The 20105-nt window shown below is 39.8% G+C and overlaps 1 protein-coding gene across 5 annotated transcripts in view; it reads right to left on the bottom strand.

Annotated features, from left to right (window-relative positions):
- Window positions 1-1130: 1130 nt before the first annotated feature.
- The window catches only part of mib2 (MIB E3 ubiquitin protein ligase 2), a 93132-nt gene continuing 74157 nt past the window's right edge, over window positions 1131-20105 (bottom strand). For all 5 annotated transcript variants that reach the window (XM_061784023.1, XM_061784031.1, XM_061784005.1 and 2 more), the window contains 9 exons: window positions 19935-20083; window positions 19146-19302; window positions 16625-16779; window positions 11580-11706; window positions 11218-11493; window positions 9204-9382; window positions 8920-9113; window positions 6689-6754; window positions 1131-3327 (listed from right to left, as the gene is read on the bottom strand). In XM_061784023.1, coding sequence (XP_061640007.1) covers window positions 3086-3327; window positions 6689-6754; window positions 8920-9113; window positions 9204-9382; window positions 11218-11493; window positions 11580-11706; window positions 16625-16779; window positions 19146-19302; window positions 19935-20083 — 1545 coding nt within the window. In that variant the 3' untranslated portion in view covers window positions 1131-3085. The remainder of the gene's footprint in view (window positions 3328-6688; window positions 6755-8919; window positions 9114-9203; window positions 9383-11217; window positions 11494-11579; window positions 11707-16624; window positions 16780-19145; window positions 19303-19934; window positions 20084-20105) is intronic.

The raw sequence follows: 20105 nt of genomic DNA, 5'->3' as shown, positions 1-20105 counted from the left end.
GTGTCATCTGATTGGTGAAAAATTTGTCATTTTGATTGACTCGCGAAGGCTCCGTGCGCGGTCATGTGACTCCCTTGTATAGTCTGATTGGTGAATTGGAGTCAAATGATATTAGTGATCCCATTTGATTGGCGCAACGTAGCACGTTACAACCCACCTCTGGGAATCATTCGGAGTTCCTTTGTGGCCTCCTGGACGAGTCATTGCTGTTCTCTTGGGGTAATCTTTGTAGGCCACCCACTCCTGGGAAGGGTCACCACTGTTCCATGTTTTCTCCATGTGAGGATAATGGCTCTTCCTATGGTTCGTTGGAATCCTAAAGCTTTCGAAATGGCTTTTGTAACACTTTCCAGACTAGATGTCAATTACTTTATTTCTCAACTGTTCTGGAATTTCTTTGGATCGTGTAAATTTGTTGCAGCTTTTTGAGATCTTTTGTCTGACTTGATTGTGTCGGGACAGATTCTCTTTAAGTGATTTCTTGATTGAACAGGTCTGGAGGTAATCAGGCTTGGGTGTGATCAGTTCAAATTAACCAAAAATTGTGATTAGCTACAATTAATTCATGATTTAAAAAATGGGGAAATTACATTTTCACACAGGGCCAGGTCATTTTTTTGCCCTTAAATGAAATCCCCATTTAAAAGCAGCATTTTAAGTTCACTTGGCTTACATTTGTTTGATAATCTTAAAACATTCAAGTGGGGAAACTATGCAAAAATATAACAACTTGAGAAGTGGGGCAGTACCTTTTCACAGAACTGTAATTTGTCATGTCTCATGAATAAAGTATCACACATCCTCAAACAATCTCTTGCATCAGAAAGCGCCACGAATGGGGGAAATACATAAATCATAGGGTGAGTGGAACCGGTATTGCAAATTATTTCTTTAATACATATCATTACAATTACAACAAATACAATTAGATAATTTGGACGAGAAGCATTATAGTAGTTGCGCTACTTAGAGGGGAAGTTAGTTGAACGCATGTTGGAGATAAGTATATGTTAATGTATCATAATATACTTATACAAACTTGTAGATAAAGCTTCCAAGTGAAACTATTTAATAACTTAGTTGCCTGCAACTTGTCAAAATACAAAATAAAAGAATCCCAAGGCAGCATGTCCTTAGAAAAGTGTTCCATATTTATTGCAAAATATTTTTGTACAGAAACTGAGGAGGAAGAGAAAGTAAGGCCAACATCAGAATTCCGAGAGCTGAACTTTACTATAACCAAAAGTAAAATTGACTGTTTTAGTATTATTCTTTCAAACATCAATTGATTAGCGCTTATTATCACAGCTACCTCCATCAAGGGGAGATAATAAATAATAATAAAAAAAAATTAAAAAACACCATTATCGTCACCATTTCTTTTGTTTAACATTATTGCATTTGCCTGCAAAGCCTTCAACGATAACTCAGGATTTAAATTTACACAAAAAAAAAAAAAAACTTCCTCTCAAGTGATAACTCTTGAATATACGTTCTTGGAAAACACTCCAAACAATACAGGACTCATTACTGACTGGAAGAGAGTTTGGAATCACTCCACACTGTGAGGTTATTGTGCACTCCTGTAACTCAGCGTGCTCATAATACACCTGATTTTTTATTTCAACGTAACATTAGGGGAAAAGTTTGAATTTTTAGTCTGTCGCCACAGCTTTAAAACCTCAATTTGTTTGCAATGCCCATGCATGTCGTCATGCGATTTGGCACTGATGTTGTTCAAAGTAAACCTTATGCTTGACACACCTCAGACCCTGCGGCGTTTCCTCTCTCTCTCTCTCTGTGTCAACTTTTCTTCCTTACACATAAAACAGGTAGAGTGACAGAGTCTTCCCTACCTTGACATTCAAAATGTACAAATTTCAATATTGGCTCTCCCAAAATGGGAGATTTAAAAAGCCAAACAAACAAACAAAATCCAACCTTCCTCATCTGTGGAAGTTAATTACAGAAAAAGAAAATGAAATAAAGCTTAAAAATGTACTTTTTTTTCTCATACACAGAAGCCCTTCAAGAAACACCAAGACAGCAGAAAGAAGCTGGAGAGTACAATCCAGAGCGCCAAAGGACAAAATGGGCTTTTCTTGTGAAATGACTCCAGCAGGAAGGTAGACGATGTAACAACCTCAGTCATCTTTTGGCCCTTCTATATTACAACACAAATACCCTCCTGCTTGCCGGCGATACACACAGTAAACACAGTGGAAGCTCCCTGATGGGCGGTAAATACGCAAACAGTGTGGACAGTTGCTTGTCGGGAGCTTCATTTCTTTTCTTCCTTTAGAAGAGGAACATGTCCATCTATTTTGTTGCAGAAACATTCATCTCACTATTGACGACGACATTTATTTCAGGTTAACGACCTCTGCCATTCTGAGGCAGCTCCCGACAAAAACACAATGTGAAGCGACGACGTTGAACCGTTTATGGATATCACAAGTGCTTTTTGAAAGTTTTGATACCCTGAGTAAGAGGACATTGGCTTGGGATTTATTTCAGTAGAATCAAAAACACTTTTTTCCACCCCTCCAAACAAACGCCAGAGGACATTACGAAGTAATACCACCTTTCACACATAAATAAAAATCTGTACTTTACAAAGAAATAAAAACCACAACAATGACAAACCACCCATTAGTGTTACAATATGCATATACTCATGCATATACTGTATAGGGTGTATTTCCCCCCTTGCATACAGGCAAGTGGTTGGGGACTATATAGAGCGCCCACTGCGGAGACTAATACTGATTACTATTCCCAGATCCAAATGAGGGCAAACGTAAATCACAGGACGGGCTGTATGGGATGGGGGGGGGGGCGGACTCTTTCTGTGCAGCCATGTAAACAGAATCGAGGCTGAGCCAGCCAGAGAGGATGACGAGTAACAGACATCCACGTAAAAGCAGCAACGTTCAGACAAATGTTGGTTTTTTTTTGCGGGGGGGGGGGGGGGTCTGTCCACAGTGCCAAATAGTAAGTCCATGTGCCTCAGCAGCAAGGTAGACGATGACGGGGGGGGATGAATGAGACACCCTCAGCTAGCCACTGCTCTCACTCTCCTTGCTCAAACAAACAAGGGGATGCGTTCGCGAATGATCTGCCGGCAGATGGGGCAGGCCTTGAGCGCGGCACTGCAGTCAATGCAGGAGGCGTGTCCACACTGAAAGACCAGTTTGATGTGGTTGTCGATGCAGATGGGGCAGGTGATCCGCTCCTCCATCTGCCGGTAGCGAGACTGGAGCTGCTTCAGCAGGTTGTGCTGCTCGGCGTTCTCCGTACGAGGGCTGCAGTCCAACTCGGTCTGGTCTGAGGACGGAGTAATAAATAGGTGATTTGTAAATTTTACAAACCACAGAGAAGAGTGTTGTTAAGAAGACTGGCAAATTTAAATGAATTAAAAATAAATCAAGTATATAAAATGAGGCTTCAAAGTGGTGAAAAACCAAGCCATTCTCTGCCCTCTCAAATGCTGCGGGTGGGTCCGCTGAATGCGGTGAAACCACACCTGCTCAACTGTCAATCAAATACAACTTCTGTGACCTGGAAAAATGCATGCTACGTCTAGCATCTCTGCCTGCACATAACTACATGTCTGAGCTTCGAAAATATATCCATGTAAAGCTTCCAGCAGGTGGAATATATCCCACGGGGGTGTTGCTCGGATTTTCCACGCCACAACAACGAGGCACTCTAAAGTAGCCACACCGCGCGAAGCACCCGTCCACATATGCGCTCACCCGTGGCCGACCCACCCCCCAAAAAAAGTATGTCTTTTTATAGTGTATGTAAACTTCTGGTTTCAACTGTACCTGTACCAAGTGGGCAAAGTGCAATGGAAAAGAGGACTTAAAGGTAGAGTTGGCAGTTAAAAAAAACAAAAAAAAACACTGTCATATATGTTAAAACTGCATGACCTGACAGGAGAATATTATAAAAATGATCTTTTGAAAACGTATTAAATGAAATTAAATTATTGTTTTACAACTGGTCACGGCGCGACAACCGCAAATCAGAGACTGTTGAGACAGGAGGCGTGACCGCATGCAGTCTTGTGAGGACACATCGCAGACCTTCGCAAAGGAGACTACCATAGTTTCTTGGCCGGATAAATTCACTCCGCTTACCAACAAAAGTTAAAAAGAAAAATTCAACAGGTCTTGACAAATCATAAACATATCTAACGGTGATGTCCTATACGTGGATGGCTACATGGCTGGGCTTGGCGGTGGTTCAGTTGGTAGAGCAGGTTCAGCTTGTGTCTGAAAGGTAGGTGGTTCAAATCCCAGCTCTGACTCTCTGCTGTCGAACTGTCCCCTGTGCAAGACACTAAAACCTGAATTGCTCCCAGACGGCCTGGCAGCGCATTGCATAGCAGCCCCTGCTAAAAAAAATAATAATAAAAACCTACATCGTACGTCATGTCACCAAACTCACTGAGTAATCAGTTAAGTTCACTTCTCATATATTTCATTGACTGTACATTGCATTAAAACAACATCAAACTGGTAACATTTCGTGTTTGGCAATACTCCATCCATGAAAAAGCCACTTATTGTAACCTCTTGTGTTGTAAGCACTTTGAAAACTGCATACTTCAGCTTTAATGAATAACGCATGGACCTTAATAACAAAATTCAGGCCCATGCAGTATGAGTTCATTTTTGAATATGTGGAATTTGGTGCTGATCCAAATTAGGGTAGTTTGGTCCTGTCAGAATGGTTTCTAAATGTATGCATAGATAATTTCGTACTTGAGACTATGCAAGTACCAGGATGCGCATGTCTGGAAACAACGAGTCCTAGCCCTTGAATAATGAGTCCCCTGCAACTGTTCATCACCGTGTACAGATACAGTAATCCTCTGCTATATCACAGTTCTTGCTTTGCGGTCCCGCTATACTACAGATTTTATTACAGTTGTTACTCTACTTTTTATACGGTTTGTACAATATTTTTGTGTTATCCGTTGCTCTTGCTTTCTCTCAATATATTATATGTGTAGGCCTATCACGATAGCACATTTTCTAGGATGATATATTTTCCCTAAAACTATCATGATAAATGACAGTATTGATTTTTTTTCATGTCACTGATATAATTACATAAAAGCATAATAAATCAAGTCCATCCTTTGTAAGAACAATTAACTTTTAATTCGGAGGAATAATTAACATTGTCATTGTAATGTAGAACAATAAATAAAAGCTCCATCCATCCATTTTCCGTACCGCTTCTCCTCACTAGGGTCGCAGGCGTGCTGGCGCCTATCTCAGCTGACTCTGGGCAAGAGGCGGGGTACACCCTGAACTGGTCGCCAGCCAATCGGAGAAATAAAATATCTCAGATATAAATAAAACGGACTCAGGCTCTGTTTACAAAAATTGCACCAAACAAATATTAAACATTTGGTGCAGGTGTAGTCATTAAACCACTAGAGAGGCCAAAAAAAAAGTCTTTTAAACTTGACGGACAACTGAGAAGAGTGTTTTTAAAAAGCTTGCCAAATTTGAATGAATTTTAAAAAAAGACAAAATCACCATGGAGGTAAAACACATGCCCTTGAGCTGAGACCTTCATCTGTCAATCAAATACGTTCGCTGTAGTCCAGTCCTGGCTGAATATTGAAAACGTGTGCCGCTGCGCTTATGGTTAATAAACAGTTAACTTTCCCGTGTGTGTGTTATGTGGGGACCATGCAGAACTCCGAGACGAGGCGCTGACGTTTTAACCGACGCTGCCGTAGTCGGGCAAGCCACAGCGAGCTGTTCAGTTCCCTAGCTCTAGCTCCTTAATTCACGGGCTTAACTTTTCCTGTGTGCATCTACGCGTGGTAGACTGTGGAGTATATATGTCAAACTCAGGCCCGGGAGCCAATTTTGGCCCACAATGTAATTATATTTGGCCCGCAAGACCATATTAAATGTGTATTAGAGCTGGCCCGCCAGTATATAGCACATCCGCCACTAATAATACAACTCCCAGAATGGTTTGCGAGTGTGTTGGCCCATCAGTCTAGACCGGCAAGCCCCCCTTTCCTTTCTGTTGCAGTCGTTGGCAACTATGCTACCAGTCTCCTCGAGCAAATTTACACTCCCCCTTCCCAAAAATGGCCAAATGAAGATGGAAAACAGTTAAACTTCCAAGACAGGTGGGAGGCAGATTATCTGTTCATTAAAGTAAAGTTTGTCGTGTGCGGAGCAATGTTGCTGTAACAAAGAATATAACAATTGAATTAATGTTTTTTTTAATGCCCTTTATCAACTCCTAGGCCGAGACTGTTAATAGTTTGAGGTTTGGATTTTTATTGAAGGCCATTCTTATTTTTTGGGGTTGGTTTGTTGTTGGCCTTTGAAAAAAGATTTATATCAAAAAGAAAGGTAGTTGGAGATAGAGCGACAGAAGAATTCATGCTATCTATTTAAATACAAAACAACAAACAAATACCACTGATGTCTTTTATCGCAAATTTGATTTCTCGTGTTTATATTATTACGTTTTTTATTCCAGATTCAGTGTTTCAGCAAAATATAAGTTTGTTGTCAATGATAAACTTTAACACTACATTTCTGCAGAAAAGGGAAACATACACATCGCAGTGATTTTTCATTAAATACTGAGTTTGGCCCGCGACGTTGTCCCAATCAAAGAGGGAGGGGTTTTGTCTTACCTTGTCGAATTTTCTTGGTGATTGTGACTTTGCATTTAATGCATTTCTTCATTCGATGGGCACACTCTGTTAAAGCAAGGAGCACAATAAGAAAATACTTGCACAATATCGCCAATAAAGTATGCAGTAATTTCACCTTAAAAAACAGCTTCAAATCATGTTAATTGCTAGACTGGCTTGTAATAAGCAGAATAGTACTTTGCGGTACACTTAAATGATCAGACAATGTTTATTTCAAGACGTGATGTTATAACAAAGATGGGTTACGTCAGTGTATGTGCACATGCATCAGCTCTTGTTAAATGAAAAACATTTGTATATTGTATAGACTTTACACCGATTTTATTGGGCTGATCGATATCGGCCGATATTTAGCATTTTATGCTGATTGGCTGAGCGGCTTTAATGTCACAATTCGACAATCCGATCAATGGCTCCGCAAAAGACATTTACTCCGCGTCATCAGGTGCACAGTATATTTGAATCCAAACGCTAGTTTATTTTTAGCCTTGTCGCGTGTCTTTTGACATAGTACTTTAAATATCTGACGGCCAATGAAGTCATTTAAAAAAAAAAAAAAAAAAAAAAACCTTGTCGGCGGTGTGGGACAGACAACACGTCTGAGACAGGCAACACGTAATGGCCGGGTCAAACTAGAAGACAAATTTGCTATTTCACGATTGCACTCTCAGACTATTGCAATAAAATCTTGTATTCCGATACCACCGCATCCGTTTTTTTACAATCATTGGGCTTTATGTTGTCAACTCAAATGCGACCGGATACACTCGTTACCGTGGCGACGACAACAAGAGTGGAGCGAGCCGACTGTATTATAAGGACAAAATGGGGAAAAACGTGTGTTTGTGGTCACCGGTGCTCAGGAGAGGAGAGGACGTTCGTTTAAGGCTTGCTTGGGGTATCTTCACGTACGATACGGCTCACAAGCAGGCAATAAAATGTTATGTAGCCTGGCAAGCTACTGCTAGCATGAACGTTTGGACGTAAACATGCCGCTGTTCTGTCGAATCATGCTCTAAGGTTTCGGTGTGGGTGAAGTAATTTAATTCAAAATAAAGTAATTTAATTACAGTAAGTCAGCGGCCATTATTTCTGTCATGTAACGTTAGTTTAACCTGACTGATTAGAATACACGATCTGACTAGAGTAGTGATTTCCTACCTTTATGGAGCCAAAGAACATATTTTACAATTGAAAAAGCTCACGGCACACCAACAAACAGAAATGTCACAAAAAGTGGATACATTAATTACTGTATTTACTTCCTGCCATCTAATAGAAGACCATTCATTTGTTTTGTCTGTCACTATGCCTCACTGGCATAAATAGAGGAACAAAGATACATTATTTATTGTAAATATAATTTTTTGAGCAATTAAGTACACAAGTATATACAGTAAATGAACAGGTCATTTAAATAGACACATTCCTCCATCTTGTGATCGGATCGGTGATGGGTTATCGTTTTTTTTTTTTAACTCGCTGATCGGTGATCAGCCCCAAAAATCCTGATATTAGTATTGTATTAATGAGTACCGTAATTTCTCGTGTATAATGTGCACCCATGTATAATGTGCACCCCCAAAGTCGACCTAAAAATTCTGGGAAACCCTTTAACCTATCTATAATGGATTTTTACAATGCATGATTTTGCTTCTACCCATGTGATTAAAACGTGAAGTATTATCTGTATTTTGTTAATTTTTTCAAAGACTTATTCTGAAGTTAAGCACTTTATTTGAACACTTTATAATACTTTATTTGCTCCTATTTTGAAATTCACAACCCTACTTTTATTTACTAAATGAGAAAACACACAGTTGTGCTCATATGTTTGATTACCCAGGCAGAATTTGTAAGATGTGTACAATTCTTTAAAGAAATCATGAAGGACCAGGCGAAACACATTTAATTATATTTTAATGGGATTCAAAATAAACTGTCATGTGTTTCAGAAAAGTGTTATCATTAAACAAACCATAAAGAAATTAATGATGGTTGTTGCAGTCAACAGTCATATTTAAAACAACAAAACAACACATAATATTTCACAAATTCTGGCTGGGTGTGTAAACTTGTGAGTACAATTGTACATGTGTGCAGTCATTTTAGTCAGTATTTAGTCAGTATTAAGCAAGTTACATATGTGGGACTCTAAAGGAATTTATGATTGTGTGTATGATTTCAATTGACAGGAACTGTGAACTCACCTTCACAGGCCACCCTGTGCTGGCAGGGACAGAAGAGAACCAGCAGAGCCAGCTCGGAGCAGATGAGGCATTCACTGGGCCCGGGTGGCGCAGGAAGAACCACATTGGTCATGGTGTTGGGTGTAGTGTGAACACGACGCAGGTTAGCAGCGCTTGGGCCCTGGCCAGATATTATAGCTTGCAGGCGTTGTAATCTGAGAGACGACAACGCAAACAATTTATGATGCCAGCAGCTTTTAAGCGTGTACATGATGCACTGATTGTGTCATTTTCCAGACAAATACCTGTGCCTCTCTGAGAAGTTTTTGATGAGCAGCTGCATGTTGCTGTCTGCCACCAGGTCCAGGGGGCTCTTCCCCTTGTGGTTGGCATAGATGATATTAGCCCCCTCCTGCGCAAGGAAGCAAGCGATCGCCGATCCAACACTGAGCTCAGTATTCCCGAGAAGGCCCGAAGCGTTGACCTGTGAGAACACGTGATGAAGAGAAGAGAGTGTGGGAACGGAAAGGAACAAACAAGACACCATTGTGAGAAAATGGTGGATGACAGCCTCACAAAACAGTCACCTGAAAACAAACACGACAAATGACAAGGGAGAACCTCTTTAGGCTGATTGCACGACTTCTTCCACTTTTTCACTGAAAATATTATTTTCCCCCCCCAAAAAAAAAAGTGGCGACGGAACCCGACTGGCCGAAGGGAAGAAGCTAGCTAGCTCACTGCATGTTGCAATGGTGCCGGAAAATCACTGATGCGAATGAAAGTGCTTTTTTCATTTAGTACTTTCTTACTCAAGTACATATTTGGATGACTACATTTTACTTTTACTTGAGTTCTATTATTCTAAATTAACAGTACTCTTACTTGAGTACAACATTTGGCTACTCTACCCACCTCTGCCAGGACTTAAACAAGGGCAAATCCTCTTGGACCCTCCACATCCTGGTAACCACCTATTTCAGCTCCTTCCCTCAGGTAGGCGCTATTGAACAACCAAAACTAAAACCAGCAGACAACAGCTTCTTCCCCCTTGCCATTAACTTCTTACACAGTTAACTCACAATTTCATTGCAACATGCTGCCAATTTTGAACATCTCTTGTCGGGACACTTACATTATTTGTACACTCACTGTTTTATCACGCTGCACTATTTGCATTCATTTGCATTTGCATTGTTGTTGATTACTACTGGCTACTCATGTTTGAGAACTCAATGCACCATTTGCACAATCGTCACTGTACCAGATCATTAGTCACTTTAAACTGCTCTAAATTGCTTGAGGACTGCATCATTTGCACAATTGCTATTATATCAGTATCACCACACTAGTGGTACACTTACATTGCTCAATGACTCTCCACACTTGTGTTTTTTTATGTCTTAAATGGCTGTTGTTATGCTAGAGTGGCTCCAACTACCGGAGACAAAATACTTTGTGTGTCCTTTAACATACTTGGCCAATGAAGCTGATTCTGAGTGTGAACTACATGGTTGATGCAATAAATACATTAAAATAAAAATTGAAGCCATCATTTATTAATGATTACGATTAAAGCGTAATGATTATATTGTTCAATTGAACAGCATGCTGATTGCTTTTTTTATCCAATTACATAATATACTGCAATAACTGTCCCTTCGTAATGTACTTGCCATAATTTTAAAATATGGGAATTCAGACAAATCGTTCTGGAAGTGAATTTCTACAGGTTTGCAGCATTGCAGTCATACCCATAAATACACTTTTACTAATAACATAGTAATTTCTTTCGGTGTTTCTGTTTTCGGCCATGGTTTCCTCATTTTGAGATTTCGGCTTTGGCCAAGAATTTTCATTTCGATGCCTCACTAATACTGGAATGTTCTCCGGTCAGCATACACCCCCCCCACAAACAGACACTAAATCATCTTATTTTCTGAATGAGATTTTGAATGAGTTGTATAGGGGGGATGAGTAATATCTAATTCAAAATGCATGTTTTTGTTCTAAATGAAACAGAAATTTGATAGTTGTACTTCCAGGTAAATCAGTTAAAATGTCATGATTTTGTATTTTTTGCATGGATGTCTGCTTATGACAAAACAAAATGTTTGTATTTATGCTTACGTGTGATACCTTTCCATTTAATTACTCTCAATCTTTCTAAAATTGCACAGCTTAACTTCCTATGGAAATTTACCGTAACATTTTCACTCCTATGCAAACAAAAGCAGTAAGTAATAAATATTGCTTATTTGACAAAGCATCCACCAGGTCAACAAAATGTCCCCTTCACCATGCTCCCCCATCATTTACCCTGCAATAGAGAGACGTGGAGGCACAGCCCTCGCCGCTTTCCTCTGTGCTGCTGCTGCTGCTGCTACTGATTCCCACAGCGGGACCCAGCATCACATTAGCCAGCTGTGGTCGCAGCAGGGCCACATGCATGGCAGTGTCGCCATCCTCATCCTCCATGTTCAGGTCTGCACCTTCGACCACAAGAAGTTGGACCAGATCGGTGTGGCCCTGTGTCACCGCCAGCTGCAGTGGCGTCTGGTTGCGGTTGTTGCGGATGTTTATGTCGCAGCGTCCCTGTGGGAGGGAAAAAAGCCTCGTTAAAGTATATCTAACATCTACAATTAAAACTCCAATGTTGTTAAATTATGTTACACAATCACCTCCTTAATGAGGATCTCAGCAACATCATGGTGATTATTGAGAGCGGCCAGATGCAGGGCAGAAAATCCGTCCTCCTTCTTAACGTCCACCAGCTGTCGTGCTTTCCCTAGAATCTTCTCTGTGGCCCTGTCACAACATTCAATTAGCCCCACAATGTACTGAACCGATTTAGATTGCTTGACAATTGGCTATACAACACTGAAACATTGTTACGGCTAATCCAATTACCAGTAGATTACCGTAATTTCTCGTGCATAATACGCACCCCCAAAGTTTATCCTTCTACCTATGTATAGTGCATTTTTACAATGCATGGTTTTGCATCTACCCATATGATCAAAACATGAAGTATTATCTGTATTTTGTTAGTTTTTCCAAAGACTAAGCATTAAGCACTTTATTTGAACATGTAATTCTTTGTATTTACTTGCTCTTATTTTGAAATTCACAGCCCTACTTTTATTTAGTAAATGAGAAAAGACACAGTTGTGCTCATATATTTAATTACCCAGGCAGAATTTGTAAAATGGGTACAATTCTTTAAAGAAAACATGAAGGGCCAGGCGAAACACATTTAATTTTATTTTAATGGGATGCAAATTAAACTGTCAAGTATTTCAGAAAAGCATTATCATTAAACAAAACATAACCATGAAGAAATTAATGATGGTTGTTGTTCAGTCATCATTCGCATTTAAAAAAAAAAAAAAAAAAAAAAAAACTATTTTACAAATCCTGCCAGGGTATGTAAACTTATAAGCACAACTGTACATATATGCAGTCATATGTACCCCTGTCATATTGGAATGAAAGTGTAGGCTACACCTTTTTCATAACCTCTAGGTTGCGGTGGCATATTAGAATGAAAGTGTATACCTTTCTCATAACCTCTAGGTAGCGGTGGCATATTGGAATGAAAGTGTACAGCTTTTTCATAACCTGTAGATGGCAGCATACATTTATAAAAGTGGAAGTTTTTTTCATTATCCCCTATACCTATGTATAATGTGCACTATTGACTTTTGACCAGGCTTTATACGATTTGGGGCCGATCACCGATCAGCGAGTTTAAAAAAACGATAACCGATCCGATCACAAGATGGAGCAATGTGACTATTTAAATGACCTGTTAATTTACTGTATATACTTGTGTACGTAATTGCTCAAAGAATTATATTTACAACAAATAATGTATCTTTGTTCATCTATCTATGCCAGTGCGGCATAGTGACAGACAGAACAAATGAATGCTCTTCTATCAGATGGCAGGAAGTAAATACAGTAATTAATGTATCCACTTTTTGTAACATTTTTGTTTGTTGGTGTGCCGTGAGATTTTTCAATTGTAAAATATGTTCTTTGGCTCCATAAAGACAGGAAATCACTGCTCTAGTCAGGTCATGTATTCTAATCAGTCAGGTCAAACCAACATTACAACATGACAGAAATAATGTGTGCTAACTTACTGTAATTAAATTACTTTATTGTAATTAAATTACTTCACCCACACCGAAACATTAGAGCATGATTTGACAGAACGGCGGCATGTTTACGTACAACCGTTAGTAACGTTTTTGTTGTCTGCTTGCGAGCCGTATCGTATTAAACGTATGTGAACATACCACAAGCAAGCCTTAAACGAACGTCCTCTACTGTCCTGATCACCGGTGACCACAAACACACGTTTTTCCCATTTTGTCCTTCTAATATAGTCTGAGCGATCCACTCGTCGTCGCCGCCAAGGTAACGAGTGTATCTGGCCGGGAGATCGATACCGTCGACATCCGATGTTGTGATAGCCAGTCAAAGTCCACGTCACTAAAACATTGTTACCTACAGAAACGCTTTGTGATCTATAGGAACTCTACTGGGACATCTTAGAGTCATTTGGGGTGTTATGAATAAAAAATTGAGCTGACGAAAGCCATGTCTATATGCAGAAATGAAAGCACTTATTCCTGTGGGGTGATCGGAACTGCTGACATGGAAAAGCGTAGATAAAATCATAAATACAGAGCCGATTGTTCTGATATTTGCAGAGGTGTACGTAGGAATAAAAAAAGGAGGCATTTGTGATGCAAACAATCTCTGCAAGATTTACTTCATCTGGCATGACGTGGCGTCTTCTGTTCTCGAAGCATTTCAACGGTCGATTTTTTTTTCCTCAAACAACAACCCTTCCAACATGTTTCACAATCACTATTTTCACTAATTATTGTATCAAAGAAATATCCACACTTTCAATATGTCTGGAGGTAATCGGGCTTGGGTGTGATCAGTGAAAATTAACCAAAAATTGTTATTAGCCACAATTAATTAATGATTTAACAAGGGGGGTAATTACTTTTTCACACAGTGCCGGGTAACTGAATAGTTTTAATTCCCCCTTAATAAATGAAATCACTATTAAAAACAGCATTTTAAGTTCATTTGGGTTATATTAGTCTGATATTTACATTTGTTTGATGTTTTTTTCCTTTTTTCAACATTAAAGTGTGGAAACTATGCAAAAATATAAGAATTTGAGAAGGGGGCCAATACTTTTTCACGACACTGTATATTTAGTAGTACATGCACTACTTAGTACAGTATTTTTGTCTGCTTGCTTGACATAACTCACATCGGGAGGATTTGTGCAAAACGAAATCTGGTAGCCTTGTGTAAACAGGAAGGTTCTCAACTGCTTTAACACTTAAGAGGCTGACCTAGAGAAATGACTAAAAGTCCCTATTTAATGATAACAACAGCACCCTCACTCAAGTTACGGTATAGTTTTCCCAGCTTTTATCCATCAAATTACATAAGACACTCTATTAAAGTCTCAGACGGAAACCTCGAATGAAGTGGCATCGCTTTTAGTTAGGAAATATATGGGGATGCTGGTGTTTTTCAGTCTTGTTTTTTTTCTTCATGGTACCTCTTTAAAATGAGCCGGGGACAATTTTCCACTGTGTGGTTTTGCTATAATTTGGAAGTAAAGTTCAAATGAGGTCATAAAAGCCCTGGAACACAGGAGCACAAACCTCATCACGGTTAGGTGGGCTGTGAAAAATATTAAGTTACAGAAATCATTTAGGTCGTAAGACTTACTATATTAAAAAAAAAAAAACCTCCTGGTGGAAAAATGGTGGCTTTGATGTGGCTCCTTTAAAACCATGTACACAATTGAGATTTATTTTTATTTTTTTTTATTGCAGTGAAACAAGTCTAATAACCACGGGTTCTGCACTATCACCAATAAATATGGTATTCCGGCAAATATATACATACTCCCAGTCAAATGTTTGGAATCACTTTCTATTGCTATTGAATGAGAAACTGTCTAATATGTATGTGGGTAGATAGACAGATAGAAAGACAAAGGACAACTGAAGTGGATAAATAAACATGGCATACACAGCGAGGAAGGAAAAGAGGGGAGCCATTTTCATACTTTGCAACGAGTTCTTTCTTGAATTCTCTTTAGTCTTTCTTGCCTTCTTAACAAAATGGCTGGAATGCTGAAGTTTTGGTTGTACTGAGTAAAACGGGTTCAACAATGGGTATTCCACAATGTTCAGCAACACTCTGACAAGTTGGGACAACATTGGTGTTAAGATCCTGTCAAAAGTCAGGCCCAAATAAAGGCACGCCAGTAAAATAAGTTTCACCACACTACTTTGGTCCCCATGGCGGCTTAGCAGTCACACTGAAGCTATTTTGTGCTTGTTTATAGAGTGTGACAGTTTTAAAAGGCACCATGTGGTAGGGCTGCATGATGTTGGAAAAAAAATATTTGATTTGATGCAATTTTGATTAATCCTGTAATATGTATATTGCGATGTTAAAAAATACAATATGCACGCAACGTAAAAACTACCACACATTTCTCCTTTTCCCTCCCGAGAAAAGCTTTGCCCAGTAGAGCACAAAACAGTCATTTGAATGAAGCCTACCTGTATTTAAATGCACTGTAGGATTGAGCAAAAGTCCAGCCAGACATTAAGTTAAAATAATTTCTTTTCATGCCCAGTTATACTACAGAGTCATTAGCACATTCCTAACACTATTTATTTGTTTTTAATCAATGCTTTTTTACACCTATGTTTTAACATATGCATTAGTATTTCTATATTTGAGTGCATTTCTTTAGGCAAAACGCATTGTAGTGTACACCTGAAGTTTATCCCTTCAATAATGCCATGGCTCTCCTGCCTCCCCCAAAGTGTAATCTAACATGCATTTGTTCGTCACATTCTGAAGAGAGATACAGTAAATGCAGGCGTGTAATCATTTCCCATGTCCTCATTAACAGTTATCATACAAAAATCAAGTATATAACACTTTTGATCTGTGCCATGTGTGGTGTTTGACAGGTCATAATTTAGCATAACATCAGTGCTAATCTTGTTAGCATGTCCAACCAGGTCCCTCTGCTGGTCACTTATTACTACAGGTCCCTCTGCTGGTCACTTATTACTATTAGTTGATTGACTGCATATAAATACACCAACATTGCGCAGGACCCTGCAATGTAACTAATGCGCACACATACGTTGTGATGACGGTGCTCAAACAATATAGTGTGCACCCCTACCAAGTGGCCCAAAAAGTGTGGTGAAACTGGGATAATAAACTGTGTCTTAGACTTGATTTTGAAAGGATGTTACGTTGATGTTGCCTAAGTGTTGCAGAGTGGATAGGGAAGGTTATTCTTTTGAGGTGTTAAATACTCCTTGCCGTCTGTTGAATCCTTAACACATACATGACGAAATGCTTCTGGTAAATGAATGGCGGAGTCATACATTTATTGTACAAAAACCGAGCGGATGTTTGAAAACCAGGAAAAAAAGTTTACCAAAAAAATCTGCGAACACCGAACCATACGAAAACTAGAGCACAAAAAAATTTGGTTCCACAGTGTTCGTGTGTATATATATATATATATACACACACACACACACACAGACACACACATATACACACATTTTATAAAGAGAGAGAGCGAGAGAGAGAAAAAGAGTTTAAACTCCGATTTTCCTATGACAAAATCAACTTTACTCACAGTTTGCTTCCTTTGAGGGCAGCATGATGCAAGAGGTTGAATCCTCTGTGGTTCTGCTGAGTGAAATCGATGTTGGGCACCACAACCAGGATCTCGATGATATTACGGAAATCTTTAGCTATGGCATCGTGCAGAGGTGTGTCCCCATAGGAATCCTGGGCAGGGGTGGGGATGGGTTTGGCGGTGGGTGGAGCGGGGGGTGAGGGTGGGGGGGATAACAATGTAATCAAATTAACAGCTGCAATTGCCAGCTACTTGGTGGGTGGAAGCATCAACGAATGCCAAGGGTGGCAAATCGGTCTATCCCTCTGTTTTGACACAGATTGCTGAAGTGTGTCTTTTTCGATTGACAATACTGCAAGACTGGGAATTCTGCCCTTTCACGATACTCTACATTAAAACACATTTAATTAATAACTGATCAGTATAGAGGGTAATGACATGACTGGCTCACAACACAATAACTGTTTGCGCCCCCAAATTTTTGAAGTCGCAGATTTGGGTGCATATGCGACTAAACCTTCTGTAGGAAATGCGCTATATAAATACATTTGCTTTGCTATGTTAAAATGGTAGAGGAAAAATATTGCTCAATTACTTTTGAATTAAATAATAAAATAATAAGGTAAGGCTCCAGCACGCCCGCGACCCTAGTGAGGAGAAGCGGCTCAGAAAATGGATGGATGGATGGAATAATAAGGTAGTCTTGAAAATATCTAGGACAGGTTAATTTGACTTATCTCTTGGCTCGCTCCACTTTATAATCATTCCTCTCCAAAATAAAATTCCAAGTATGATGCACCCTGACTGAAATGTTTCATATTTCATATCCATATTGAGTTCAACATGATTCCTACAGTGCATCACAAATAGCTTTATTCTGTGAAATCCTTAAAGCTCACATTTCCATTTCCAGTAGATGTCGCTCCCTTGTTACTCTCTCTACTCATCAGTCCTGATTCCTACTGTTCAATATGGGTGGAGGAGTGATTATTTTTCGTCTATTATTATTATTATTATCATCCACTGATGACAAATATAAGTGAATAAGCTTGCTTCGTGTTTCATTCAGTGAATTCATTCATATAATTCACTCTATAACGTCCTTCAACTTTATGTAAATAACCAGGCGCTTCAGAATACATCTCAGTTTAATTGACAAGTTCGTTGGTAGTAGCATGGGACTTTCTGCTGTTAACTGGGGACCGGAGCTAACTAACAGTTACTACCAGCAGTGATGAAGAGTTATTTTCCTGAAAAACTTGGTTATGTCCATGATCTTTCACGTTCTGTTCGCCACATTGCTTTTAGTCAGCCGAGTGCTATCCAGGCACGCTAATAGCAGCAGCTTCCAGTGCAAGCAAGGTCGCATGGAAAACATTCATCTGTCCGTTTTCTGAACCACTTATACTCACTTGGGTCACGGTGTGCTAGCGCCTATCTCAGCTGACTTCGGGAGAGAGGTGGGTTACACCCTGAACTGGTCACCAGCCAATAAGGACATTCTCTATATCAGGGGTTGGCAACCTTTGTGACACAGAGTGCCAGTTGAAAGTTTTCTTCTAAACGAGTGTGTCATTATCAACTTTAATGGCGAACCAATCGTCAATGGGGGGTCGGGGTGGGTTGCTGATCGAAGTTTTTCAGCCCGTAAACCAATTGTCGACGGGGAGTGTGGTGTATGTGACACCGGTTCTGCTGCCTTTGATTGTGGGCTCCCAGCGGGGTGGACGTGATCGTGGATGCCCACAGTATAGTGTTTTTTCTGGGTACAGTACAAGTCTGCCAAAATAGCACTCAGGAATCAGTCAGCGCTTTCTCAGGTCACCACAACGCTGAATAGAACATACTCTTGGGCCACGTCAGCCTCCCTGCAGTTTGAAGCCCTCCTAAAATAGGCCTAATGATGCCACTGACCTATGCGCCAGCCTTTTAGTTTTGTGTAAATTGTGTGTTAGCCGGTTAACAATATTATACTATTTGACCATCTCAAAATGACTGTTGAGAAATAGCTAATTAGAGCAAGAAAGCTAATAATGATGTAAGACCTCTTCCCGCTGACCTTCATATCCACAGAGTATTAAGATATTTTGTTTAAAGCTGAACAAAAAAATAGTTACATTAATAGTTTATTTTTATAGAATTCCAAATCACAAGTTCGATTTTAGACACAAAGAGGTCAGAAAACACAGCAAACATGAGACCACTATTCCACATTTAGTTGAGTGGCCTCACTAGTCAACCAGAAGAAAATGCTGTAAGTGAGTTATGAGGCAGCTTCAGAAGCGACACTCAGTTACATGCTTTAATAGGGTTGAAGTGAAGGGTCACAGTCCAATACCATACATGTTGGTGAAATTGTGCAAATGCTTCAAAAGAACCTTATGACATTTATAACTGAGCCACTGTGGGCTATGGCAAGGGCTCAAGCTAGGGGCTATGGCAAGATAGTACAATAAATCGGTGTGCTGAAAATGTTTATGTTAACGAATTATCATGGGATTAAGGAAAGCCCTCTCACCTGGAGATTGACATCAGATGAATGTTCGGTGAGCACCTGCACAACATCCGTGAAGCCCTTGTTGACAGCAATATGCAGTGCCGTGCACAGTGAGTTGTTCAGGAGGTTAACGTTTGCTCCCTTGCTCAAGAGCAGCCGTGCAATCTCTGCCTGGTTACTGGATCAAAGAAATTATACACACATAAAAAGAATCTGATGAATATTTTTGTTTATTTATTATTTTATTTATTCAAAAAAGGACAGTGCATATTAATGAAGATGCATGGAAATATCCAAAGTTATAGCCATAGCCTAGTTTCCATCTGTAGTCCCTTGGCAGGTTGATGTAAACATCTCAAGGATAAACACAGTAGATATAAGATAATAAAAATCAAGGTGTACACAATACAAGTACACTGATCATTCACTCAGTCATTCAGCGGCAGGTGACCATCAGAGCGAGTGTGCAAAAGAGCAAAGTGCTTACGATAAAGTGCTGGTGAAGTGCTGTGATGGCTAAAACTAACCAGGAAGATTCAACTTAAAAATCCTATCGTTTCATGTGCATGGCAGCCACCAATTTCACAAAGCAGTTTTTAACTATTTTGTTAAACCCCAGTGAGACTTTATGAGATGCAGTCCATCTGAGCATGTGTTAGTCTGAGGAGAGGATATGGCTGGCCGATTAGGTACCACTTAAATATAGTCTTATCTGAGTGGATTATCACATTACACTGAGCTCCCATTTAAATTTGACAATCATGACATTATTATTGTTTTTAAAGCAACAAAGAGCAGCTGCGTCCTCACCCAAAGGCAGTGTAGTGTAATGCCGTGTCTCCATCTTCATCCTTGACTTCAATGGCGCCGTTGGCCTGGAGCAGGGCCTTCACTACCTCCATGTGGCCTTGGTGTGCAGCGACCTGCAGTGCAGTCTTGCCCTGGTTCTTGATGTCCACCTGCCAGGAACATATGCACAGT

The sequence above is a fragment of the Phyllopteryx taeniolatus genome, chromosome 1, assembly GCF_024500385.1.
Source record: "Phyllopteryx taeniolatus isolate TA_2022b chromosome 1, UOR_Ptae_1.2, whole genome shotgun sequence".
Taxonomy (NCBI): domain Eukaryota; kingdom Metazoa; phylum Chordata; class Actinopteri; order Syngnathiformes; family Syngnathidae; genus Phyllopteryx; species Phyllopteryx taeniolatus.
This window is presented reverse-complemented; position numbering and strand designations above follow the sequence as displayed.